This window comes from Heterodontus francisci, chromosome 3 (genome assembly GCF_036365525.1).
Source record: "Heterodontus francisci isolate sHetFra1 chromosome 3, sHetFra1.hap1, whole genome shotgun sequence".
Taxonomy (NCBI): domain Eukaryota; kingdom Metazoa; phylum Chordata; class Chondrichthyes; order Heterodontiformes; family Heterodontidae; genus Heterodontus; species Heterodontus francisci.
In genome coordinates, this window is record NC_090373.1 from 130358560 (window position 1) to 130370821 (window position 12262).

The 12262-nt window shown below is 42.4% G+C and overlaps 1 protein-coding gene across 3 annotated transcripts in view; it reads left to right on the forward strand.

Moving 5' to 3' along the window:
* Positions 1–11579, forward strand: part of me1 (malic enzyme 1, NADP(+)-dependent, cytosolic) — a 521038-nt gene extending 509459 nt beyond the window's left edge. For all 3 annotated transcript variants that reach the window (XM_068026008.1, XM_068026010.1, XM_068026009.1), the window contains exons 13-14: positions 5426–5524; positions 9568–11579. In XM_068026008.1, coding sequence (XP_067882109.1) covers positions 5426–5524; positions 9568–9735 — 267 coding nt within the window. In that variant the 3' untranslated portion in view covers positions 9736–11579. The remainder of the gene's footprint in view (positions 1–5425; positions 5525–9567) is intronic.
* Positions 11580–12262: the final 683 nt, after the last annotated feature.

Here is a 12262-nt window from a genome sequence, read left to right on the forward strand (position 1 = left end):
TGGCTTGGATTGAGAATTGGTTGACGGACAGGAAGCAGAGAGTAGGAATAAATGGGTCTTTCTCCGGATGGCAGGCAGTGACTAGTGGGCTACCGCAGGGATCAGTGCTTAGGCCCCAGCTATTCACAATATATATTAATAACTTGGGTGAGGTAACTAAATGTAACATATCCAGGTTTGCAGATGACACAAAGCTGTGGGGGACTGTGAGCTGTGAGGAGGATGCAAAGAGGCTCCAATGTGATTTGGACAAGTTGGGTGAGTGGGCAAATGCATGGCAGGTGCAGTGTAACGTGGATAAATGTGAGGTTATTCACTTAGGTTGTAAAAACAGAAAGGCAGATTATTATCTGAATGGTGATAGATTGGGAAAGGGGAGGTGCAAGGAGATCTGGGTCTCGAGCACTGATCCCTGAGGTACTCCACTAGTCACTGCCTGCCACCCGGAAAAAGACCCATTTATTCCTACTCTGTTTCCTGTCTGTCAGCCAACTCAATCCATGCCTTGTACACCAGTTGCTGAAAGCAGGCATTCAGGTTATGCTGGCCTTGATTGCAAGAGGATGAGAGTACAGGAGCAAGGATGTCTTGCTGCAGTTATACAGGGTCTTGGTGAGACCACATCTGGAGTATTGTGTGCAGTTTTGGTCTCCTTATCTGAGGAAGGATATTCTTGCCATGGAGGGAGTGCAGAGAAGATTTACTAGGCTGATTCCTGGAATGGCAGGATTGATGTATGAGGAGAGATTGGGTCGAGTAGGCCAATATTCACGAGAGTTTAAAAGAATGAGAGGGGATCTCATAGAAACCTATGAAATTCTAACAGGACTAGACAGGCTAGATGTAGGGAGGATGTTCCCGCTGGCTGGGGACTCCAAAACTAGGGGTCACAGTCTCAGGATACTGGGTATGACATTTGGAAGCGAGATGAGGAGAAATTTCTTCACTCAGTGGGTGGTGAACCTGTGGAATTCTCTACCACAGAGGCAGTGGAGGCCAAGTCATTAAATATATTCAAGAAGGCGATAGATGTATTTCTTAATGCAAAAGGGATCAAGGGATATAGGAAGAAAGCGGGAACAGGGTACTGAAATAGACGATCAGCTATGATCTTTTTGAATGGCGGAGCAGGCCTGAAAGGCTGAATGGCCTACTGCTCCCATTTTCTATGTTTCCATGTTTATAGATCTCTTTGGTATTAAATATTAACTTTGCATGTAGTGCATGTTTCATTGTTACTCCTGTAATGATGTGACAGGTATTTTGATGTTAAAGGTATGAGACACAATAACTGCTGTTTTTAAACTGAGTTATTTTATTTGACTATTTCAACCCACTCCTGGCCAGCCTGGCTCATTCTACCCTCCAAAAACTTGAGGTCATCCAAAACTCTGCTGCCCTTGTCCTAATTCACATCAAGTCCTGTTAACCCATCACCCCTGTGCTTGTTGACCTACATTGGCTCTCAGTTCAGGAGCATCTCAATTTTAAAAATCTTATTCCTGTTTTCAAGTCCCTCCATGGCCTTGCTATCTTCCTATCTCTTTATCTCCTCCATGATCCCTGCTGTTATGATCAGGTGAGAAAGTGGTCTAGGGTTCCCTTTCTCTCTTCGCCTGGTCTTACTGTTACAGGGTTTAAGTTTGAACACACTGTCTTTAGCTCCCCCTTGGTGAATCCATGTTCACCACTTTCCAATTATAAGACAAAGAAACCAGCACAACAGGTTTTCTTGGGTTTAAAGAAGCAAAGTTGAAATTTATTAAACTTGAACTGAAACTCTAATTCGGTCAACACCAACAGATACATGACATGCCCACGATAGTGTGCCTGCACAATGCACACATGCAAATAGAGACAGAAAAGAGCAGAAGAAAAAATAAAGTGGAAAAGTTTGAGGCAATATCTGAAGCGTTTTTGTTATGGTTCTTCGAGCTCATTGTCAAGCCCTTGATTGTCGGTAGATTTAGCTTTTCATTGGGGTCCAGTATTCTCCTCAAAACTTGTTCGATGTAGAAGACTTTTCTCTCTTGGGGTTCATGTGTCTTCAGTGGATCCAGAAGCTTGTGAGAAAGAGATGGGAGCAGACAGGAGAGATATTCTCAGTCCAGGAGCAAACAGACTTTCTCAGTTTAAACTTTTCCTACAATTCAGGAAAAACCCAGGTTACCAAGCAGGTTAGTCATGTGACTAACTTGTCTGACCACGTCTTGGATTATGTCACCTTAGCAGTCTCTGGAATGCTCTTATTACACACAGTTCCTGGTGATCAAGGTCCATTGTGGGTTGATTGTGTCAGGGAATGGTACTTTGACCTTCTAAGCACTATCTGTTAATATGCAAATGCCTTTTCCAGCCATGGCTGATCTGTTTAATAAGTCCTTTCTTCACACCAATAACATTTTAAAGTCAGTGTTCATGGCAAGATTAATGCGCCTCATTCTTGGCAGGTGGGGGTCTAGTATGACTGTGTTTATCTAATTCTTTCTTGGGATGTGGGCGTTGCTGGCAAGAGCAGTATTTGTTGCTCTTCCCTCATTGCCCTTGACAACTGAGTGGCTTGCTAGGCCGTTTCAAAGAAATTGCCATTGCTGTGGGTCTGGAGTCACATTTAGGCCAGACCAAGTAAGGACAGCAGATTTCCTTCCCTGAAGGACATTAGTAGACCGGATGGGTTTTTATAACAATTGATAATTTCATGGCATTATTGAGACTAGACTAGCTTTCAATTCCAGATTTTTTGGATTCATTAATTGAATTTATTAATTGAATTTAAATTCCACCAGTAGAATTTGGACCTGTCTCCCCAGGGCATTAGACTGGGCCTCTAGATTACGAGTTCAGTGACATTACCACTACGCCACCACCTCCCCAATTTTAATCACTCCACCATTGGCAGCCATGCCTTCAGTTGCCAAGGCCCTAAGCTTGGGGATTCTCTCCCTACAACTCTCTGCCTCTTTACCTATCTTTTCTCCTTTAGGACACTCCTTAAAACCCATCTCTTTGACCAAGCTTTGATCACTTACTCTAATATCTCCTTATGTGGCTTGCTGTCAAATTTGGTCCTGTGATAATGGTCCTGTGATAATGCTCCTGTGAAGCGCTTGGGATGTTTTACTACATTGCAGGCATTATATTAAATGCAAGTTGTTTTTGTTCAGAGTATATCACCCTGTTGGACAATCTGGCCTCCAGGTTCAAATAGTTCCAAATGCTTTCTGAATTTGTTTCTCATCCACTGTTTTCCCTTATTCACCGAAATGTTGAGTGTCCAAAATAAGGATTTTAACCAAAAACAAAGTTTAAAATCAAAAAGATAATCATTTCATGAAATCATGATTAAACTTGACCATTAAATTGCCTTTGTGTGTGTTTTAGTGCCTTCATTAAAGTTTTTATTTGAAGGCTTCAGCCTCCCTGAGAAACTTGGATATTTTTGCTAAGAACTGTGAACTGAGTTTGAACTGTGCAGTCTGAGTGTCCGAATTACCAAAATGCGTCAATACCATTATCACCTTTGAACTATAAAGGATTTTTTTTTTTATCCTCTAGCAGTTTCTGTTCAAAATGTTTTCAAAATTATTTGATCAAAGGCTCGCGCATGAAGTTCAGAAGCTTTACTAAGGTAAAGCTCATTGAATATATTGGTAATATGTAGGAGAAATTTTTTAATAAATGACTTTTCACATAGGAATACATAGCAATTACAAAATAGAAACAGGCGTTCAGCCAACCAGTGTGTGCCACCGTTTTCTTTCTAAATGAGCATGCAGTCCTAGTCACCTATTTACACTTCTGTTCTATCCATTCATCCAATTTTCCTTCAGTACCTATCCAATTAGTCTTGAATGTTAACATTGACGGTTTCTGCCTCAACATTTGGAGTGAATGTCACAGCTTCAGAACTCTGTGTCAAGACATTTATTTATTTTGCTCTCTGTTCTAAATCTTTTGCATTTAATCTTGTATCTGTGGTTAAATTCCAGACTCCTCAACTACCAGAAACCGTCTACTTCTATTTACTTTGTTCCATTCTTACATAATTTTAAACAGTTCTATCATATCCCCCTAATCTGTGGTGTTCTAACAAAAAAAATCCCCCAAATTTTCAAGGCTGTCTTCTTATTTGGATTTCCTCATACCAAGCAGCATCTTATTGAATCCATATTGTAGCCTCTCTATTGTACTTAATACAGTGTGTAGCCCAGTACTCTAAGTGAGGTTTTGTATAGGCTCATTGTTACCCTTTGGCTTTTATATTCAATACCTCTTGTAATAAAACCTAGCTGTTTTTAAAACCGCTATGGACTGAATTTTTAGGCCCTGATGAGGGCGGGCACGGAGGTGGGCAGATAAATTCACTCTGCCAGCTGCACGCTGGTTCCCCAGCTCCATCCCACCCCGGGCCATTTTCCCACAAGCAGTGGGTAGCCAACTGACCTCATTTAAGGCCTATTGTCAGAGGCTGACTAGAATTTTCCAGTCGGCCTCTAGGTCCCTGGAGGCGTTGGTAAACAGTGTAGCTGCATGGAGGTGGTCTCACAGCTTAGAAGCCCTTGCTGCCTCTCTGGCTTCAGCTGCTGCCACAGGCCACCCCATAGTGAGGTTCCCCTTCCACAATGGTGGCCTGGCTGCTGAGGCTATTTTATAATTTATAAGAGTTAGAGGGTGCCTCCAGCTTGTGGCCCCTCTCCCCCACTTATCTGAAACGGCAGCCTGCTGCTTCTTCAGTGCTGGAGGGCTTCCTATTGGCCCTTCAGCTTTGTGAGCCTGCCCTTTAGCCACTAATTGGTCAATTCGAGAAAAATTACTGCCGGGTGACTGCTCCCCACACATTGCGGGGTTCTGACCCCCATTTGACCATGGCAGTGGGGTGCTGAAGCCTGTGGGGCAAATTCTGCTCATGCAGACATGGGGATGTCATTTGAACCTGTACCCCCAAATTCCTTTGCTCTTCCATAGCACTGAACAGTCAAGGCTCTTGGTGGTGGGAAGCGGGGCCCCATGGGGCTCAGGGGTGGGGAGCTGGGGCCCGCTAGGACTCCAGGGTAGGGGAAGGAGCAGTGAGGGGCTGGGGCCCATCTGTTTCGGGATTTCTGCAGTTTTGTAGCATTTGTAAGAGGCGTTCAGCTGCTAGCAGTGGTTCTTTGAGAATTCAGGAGGAGATTGTCTGGGGCCCAAAAGCTGATTAGCACGAGGATGGTTGAATTTAATCAGATGAAATTTCTACAAATAGCAAAGTAATAGCTGCAAATAACTATTTGTACTGTGATTGCATAATTTATTTATCAGTTGTGTTGCAATGCTGTATCTGTTTGAACATATGAAACCTAATCTTGTAGGCCGCATAAAGAATATTTTATTGTGATAATGTTATGGAAACCTGGATCTTAATTTATGTGCTTTTGCTTTTGTTTTCCAGGCTATAGTTGAGCAGGTACTTGAGGAACATTTGGCTGAAGGTCGCTTATATCCTCCTCTTAAAGCTATCAGAAATGTTTCCCTCCTGGTGGCTGTGAAGGTAATGTTTTTTTTAAGGGCTAACCAATTTATTATGTTAACATGTGCCACATTCATTTTTTTCTCAATTACAATGTAGTGCATTGAGCGATCCTGTAATGTTACGAACAAGGCGGGAGAGTGCATTGTTATTCCAGTTCCCCCCTCCACAAAAAAGAACATACATTTAAATTTTCCCACTTACCAATACGGTCAATAATATACAACAAAAACAAGAAATGCTGGAATCACTCAGCAGGTCTGGCAGCATCTGTGGAAAGAGAAGCAGAGTTAACGTTTCGGGTCAGTGACCCTTCTTCGGAACTGACCCGAAACGTTAACTCTGCTTCTCTTTCCACAGATGCTGCCAGACCTGCTGAGTGATTCCAGCATTTCTTGTTTTTGTTTCAGATTTCCAGCATCCGCAGTATTTTGCTTTTATTTTAGCGGTCAATAATATACTCTTTTTCCCATAATAAGACACACTAACCAGGTTTATTGTAAAACAAGTCTTAACCAGTAATGAAATACAGCATAAACCCTCAGATTGAAATTTTAAAGTTCCCTTTTTACCTTAGCCCCTCACACCCTCTCTTTCACCCACACACACACGCCAGACACAGAGCCATAGAGTTATACAGCACAGAAACAGGCCTTTCGGCCCATTGTGTCTGTGCCAGCCATCAAGCACCTATCTATTCTAATCCCATTTTCCAGCACTTAGCCCATAGCCTTGTAGGCTATGGCGTTTCAAGTGCTCATTTAAATACTTAAATATTGTTAGGGTTCCTGCCTCTGCCACCCCTTCAGGAGGTTTGTTCCAGATTCCAGCCACCCTCTGTGTGAAAAAATGTTTCCTCAAATCGCCCCTAAACCTTCTGCCCCTTACCTTAAATCTATGCCCCCTGGTTATTGACATCTCTGCTAAGGGAAAAAGTTTCTTCATATCTATGCCCCTCTTATTTTTGTATACCTCTATCAGTCTCCCCTCAACCTTCTCTGCTCTAACGAAAACAGCCCTAGCCTATCGAGTCTCTCTTCATAGCTGAAATGCTCCAGCCCAGGCAACATCCTGGTGAATCTCCTCTGCACCCTCTCCAGTGCAGTCGCATCCTTCCTATAGGGTGGTGATCAGAACTGTACACAGTACTCCAGCTGTGGCCTAACTGTATTTTATACAGCTCCATCATAACCTCCCTGCTCTTATTTTCTATGCCTCAGCTAATAAAGGTAAGTATCCTATTTGCCTTCCTAACCACCTTATCTACCTGTGCTGCTGCCTTCAGTGATCTATGGACAAGTATACTAAGGTTCGTCTGGACCTCTGTACTTCCTATGGTCCTACCATCCATTGTATATTCCCTTGCTTTGTTAGTCCTTCCAAAATGCATCACCTCACACTTCTCAGAATTAAATTCCATTTGCCGCTGCTCAGCCCATCTTACCAGCCCATCTATATCGTCCTGTAATCTATGGCTTTCCTCCTCACTATTTACGACACCACCAATTCTTGTGTCATCTGTGAACTTACTGATCATATCTCCTATATTCGTGTCTAAATCATTAATGTACACTACAAACAGCAAGGGTCCCAGCACCGATCCTTACGGTACACCACTGGTCACAGGCTTCCAATCGCAAAAACAACCCTCGACCATCACTCTCTGCCTCCTGCCACTAAGCCGATTTTGGATCCAATTTGCCTGGATCCCATGGGCTCTGACCACCTTAACCAGTCTCTCCTGCGGAACCTTATCAAAAGCCTAACTGAAGTCCATGTAGACTACATCAACTGCTTTACCCTCATCTACACATCTAGTCACCTCCTCGAAAAATTCAATCAAGTTTGTTAGGAGGGATCTTCCCCAGACAAAGCCATGCTGACTATCCTTGATTAATCCCTGCCTCTCCAAGTGGAGATTAATCCTGCCCCTCAGAATTTTTCCAATAGTTCCCCTGACACTGATGTTAGACTCACCGGCCTGTAATTACCTGGTTTATCCCTGCTACCCTTCTTGAATAATGGTACCATATTCGCTGTCCTCCAGTCCTCTGGTACCTCTCCTGTGGCCTGAGAGAATTTGAAAATTTGTGTCAGAGCCTCTGCTATTTCTTCCCTTGCCTCACATAGCATCCTGGGATACATCTCATCAGGACCTGGGGATTTATCCACTTTTAAGCCCACTAAAACTGCTAATACCTCCTCCCTTTCAATGTTAATTTGTTCAAGTATCTCATAATTCCCCTCCCTGATCTCTACACCTACGTCGTCCTTCACCATTGTGAACACAGATGAAAAGAAATCATTTAAAACCTCACCTACGTCCTCTGGCTCCACACACACATTGCCACTTTGGTCCCTAATGGGCCCTACTCTTTCCCTGCTTATCCTCTTGTCCTTAATATACTTATAATACTTGGGATTTTCCTTTATCTTGCCTGCCAGTGTTTATTCATGCCCCTTCTTCGCTCTCCTAATTACTTTTTTAAGTACCCGCCCCCCCCCCCCTCCCCCCTACACACTATACTCCTCTAGGACCTCTGCTGTTTTCAGCCCTCTGAATCTGCCATGAGCCGCCTTTTTTTTTCCTGATCCAATCCTCTATATCCCTTGACATCCAGGGTTCCCTGGACTTGTTATTCCTAACCTTCACCTTTATGGGAACATGTTGGCCCTGAACTCTCACTATTTCCTTTTTGAATGACTCTGACTAGCCTGATGTAGACTTTACTACAAGTAGCTGCTCCCAGTCCACTTTGGCCAGATCCTGTTATATCATATTGAAATTGGCCTTCCCCCAATTCAGTACCTTTATTTCTGGTCCATCTTTGTCCGTTTTCATAACTATCTTAAATCTTAGAGTTATGGTCACTATCCCTGAAATGCTCCCCCATTGACACTTCTACCACTTGTCCGGCTTCATTCCGTAGGATTAAGTCCGGTACCGCCCCTTCTCTTGTAGGACTTTCTACGAGCTGGCTCAAAAAGCTCTCCTGTATTCACATACACCAGTTAACTGGAAAAAAAAAAGGGATTTTTGTTTCGAGTTCTGTTACAGATGAAAAGCCATTGGGCTGATTACTTGCTCATTCTTGAACAAAACAGATGAGATATGTTGTGTTCCAAAACTGGTAGTCTAGACTCCGAGTACAGATCGACGGGTCACTAGGATGTTTTAGAACAGTTCATTTCAGGTGGCGTTGCGAATTAATTTAGCAGGCTTTTCGTCCATGACACTTCTTCAGTAGGCTTGACTCTTTAAACATTCAGCAAGAATCTGGTCTCTTCCTCCGTGACACTTCTTCAGCAGCAGGAGCTAACTTTATCTCATTCCAGAAGGTAAATACTGACATGACAACCAAAAGTTTGAGTATGTTGCTGTCTCAGGTGCGCCCTGCTGCACCTGGGTTTGTGCTATATCTTCCCCATTACCAGGGTTTCTGTGCTATAGTGAACTTAAGTCTTGTGACAACCTGTAACATTGTTGCCAAACTGGTTCTTTGACTCTTGACCCTTTTGGGAAAAAAAAACTGGTTTGACATTTCTTCAGTTTGACTATGAATTCCTGAAAAAATATTTTTAACAAAAAGCAGAAGCACTTTCATAACAGTAAGAAATCTCAGGGGAGAAGGATTGGGCTGCCTTTTGCTCATGAGAAGCCTGTGACCTGAAAGAAAGCTCACAGAGAGAGGGTCTGAAGAAGGAGGGTGAGGTGAGAGGCAGTTCAGGAGCCAAGAACTATTTTTTAAAAAAGTATTTCTTTTTCTTACAAATTATAAAAATTGCCTAGTTTGCTTACCACTAGTGTAATGGATTTTTATTATGGATTTTCTACTGAGGCATAGAACCATCCTTCTGTTATTCTAAATGTGCAATTTTATCTAAGATGAAGAATGACTGTAGAAAGCTTCCTTTTATATATATATTTTTTAAATGCCATTCTAAAAGCTGCAGATGGCAATTAGAATACTTTGAGACTTTTTGAAAGTCTCGTTCAAGAAGTGACTGACTGTGGCCCAGTTTTTGCTGCAGGACTGAACCTGCTGTGTCACCCTTCTTTTCAGATTGCTGAATATGCGTTCAGGAATGGAATGGCGTCTGTGTACCCGGAGCCTGAAGACAAAGAATCTTATATCAACTCCCTGATTTACAGCACTGACTATGACGAATTCGTAGTTGATTCCTACACCTGGCCTGAAGAAGCTTCACAAATTCAAACAGTCAAAAAATAAAAACAGTTTGCTTAGAGACCAGGCATTAAATAGAGGTATATCATCAATTTAAATTGTGTGGAAAATTAATCAGTAGATTCTGTTATAAATTTTGCCATGTGCTTACAGGTGTTTTGGTTTCTGGCATAGATTACACTTTCTGTAACTAAAAGTTTTTTTTTCTGTAACCTAAAGATAATCCTTTGTGCTGCAGATGTGGTTAGGAAGACAGATGTCTAACATTCATTCATGGCACTCTATGGCTGACAAGCAGAGGGCATTAAATGTGACCCACACTGAATTCCTTTCCTCTGCTCTGCTTGATGCTGGTGGGCTTGGGAGCTGCTCGCCTGAGGTTAACTAAGGCTGGAACTTAAATCCAGCCTTCTAGTCGATTACGTCGTTGGGCAATGGCAAAAGTGGTCATTTAAAGCATTTTCAATGCCATTTTTTGCAGACATTGGTGGGTAGCTTTTGCAATGCCTATATTGAGATACTGGGTGGGCAGTTAAAATTGAGCAGGTGATTTAGCCGCTCTGTTCCTACCCCAAACTGGGTAACTGTAATTTTAGGGACACATACCAGTATCCTGCTTTAAATATGCAGATTGGGTTCCAATTACATTATCGGGACCAGTTTACGATTTTTACTTGAACTCTGTAGGGGGAGCAGTGGTGATTCCTCCACCAGGGCAAAGCTGCCTGAAGCTGCATCGTGGTCCAGAAATGGCCCAGTAAGAAAAGCTTTTTAAATTGTATTTGAAGTTTTCTCATGGGCCAGGAGGAACTCAAATGCTTCTCCGGGCTCCCCTGAGGAAACCCTTGGACCTCCCATTGCCGCATCTCCCAACCCCCCATCTCCCCTCACCCGACCACAACTCCCCTGCTGAGTCCCTCTTATCCATTCAATTTGTGCCAGGCACCATTCCTGCAGGTCTCCGGCAGTGGCCTCCTGTTGCCTGATCTTAATGACCGGGCAGCCATTTCCCCAGCTGTTATGGTTGAGAAACTGCCAAGCAGCTTGCTAATATGGTCCAACGGTTAAAATCACCAAGATTCCCACCAACTGCACCCAAATGTCCTGACTGCTTTCCTGCCCAGGAGTAAAAATAGGACCTGGTGTTTTATGGTTAAATAGTTTGGATGCTATGTTTTTTTTTCCCCCGGAGTTATTTGTCTCATAAAATTGTTTGCTAATATTAAATAAAAGGGAATATATTACTAGGAATCAGTTACTGCTGCTGTGATTTCTGTTCTAGGTGTACCATAAACTTATACATGTTTACATTGCAGCGTGGCAATGATTTTTTGCTTTGGGGCACAGTGATGGATACAGTGGCAGTCTTGTCGGTGCAAAGTATGCATATAGTGTAAGACCTCACTGTCTGTTGTAAACAATTATCAGGAATCAAATGCCTCCCGAAGTTTTTCAAAATAGCATGAACATGAATTAATTGTTCAGTAAGGAAGCTGTTTCTTTTTCATATTGAACGTGCTATGAATTTTCAGTAGTGCTTTTGCTGAAGTAATTAACTTGAATTTTAAGAGACGAAACTCGCTTAAAGTGAGATTTTTCAGCATTAATCACCAATATCAGATGGGGAAAATAAAAAGAGCTGACAAGATAAATGTGCTTTAAAGTGAGATGTTTGGGCATGAAGTTGCAGCTGTGGGTCTCAGCTCTCAAGCTCCCCCCTCCCAAAGCAACAGTAACTTGAAAATTGCACAGGTCCTTTGAATTATAATGCAATTCACATTAATGCAATACTTTCGAATATAATAAGTCATGAAAGGTATGCTGTGTTTCAAAAATGCTTGTATGGGTTATGGGTTTCATTGAAAAAAAATAAAGTGGTTGGACTAGAATTTGTGTATTGTTGCATCAGTTATATTCATTTTTGCCCCACCTAGAAGGACAAGGGCAGCAGACACATGGGAATACCACCTGCAAGATCCCCTCCAATTCACACACCATCCTGACTTGGGACTATATCGCCATTCCTTCACTGTCGCTGGGTCAAATCCTGGAACTCCCTTCCTAACAGCACACAAGGCAACTTTGTAACATAGCTCAATGTTAAAATAGAAGAGGGAGGCTGAGTATTAAAAGAAAAAATACTGGGCCAAGAGATCTAAAATTAAGCCAAGGTACATTGTGAAGAGAGCATTTTTGTTCTTGTATCAAATTGAGAAAATATTAAAAAAATTAGAGACAGTAAAGCTGAATTTAAAACTGGCTTCATATAGGAGGTTATGGAAGAAATTATCCATTGTCTTTGTTGGGGAGGGGGTGGGACTGCCCGATTTGACATTTTTTAAGAGCATACACAGGGCCATTTGCCTTACCTCAGTACAATCTAAAATAATTATTGCGAATAACCTTGAGGCTTATTTGTACAATAATGTCCTAGTAAACAATGGTTAACTTGAATTCGGAAGGGCAACATCTTCCCTTCCCAATTTCCTTGAGTTTTTTGAGGATGCAACACATCAAGTAGATAGTGGAAAGCCCTAGAATGTGGTGTCTGAGACTCCTGCATGGCAAGCAA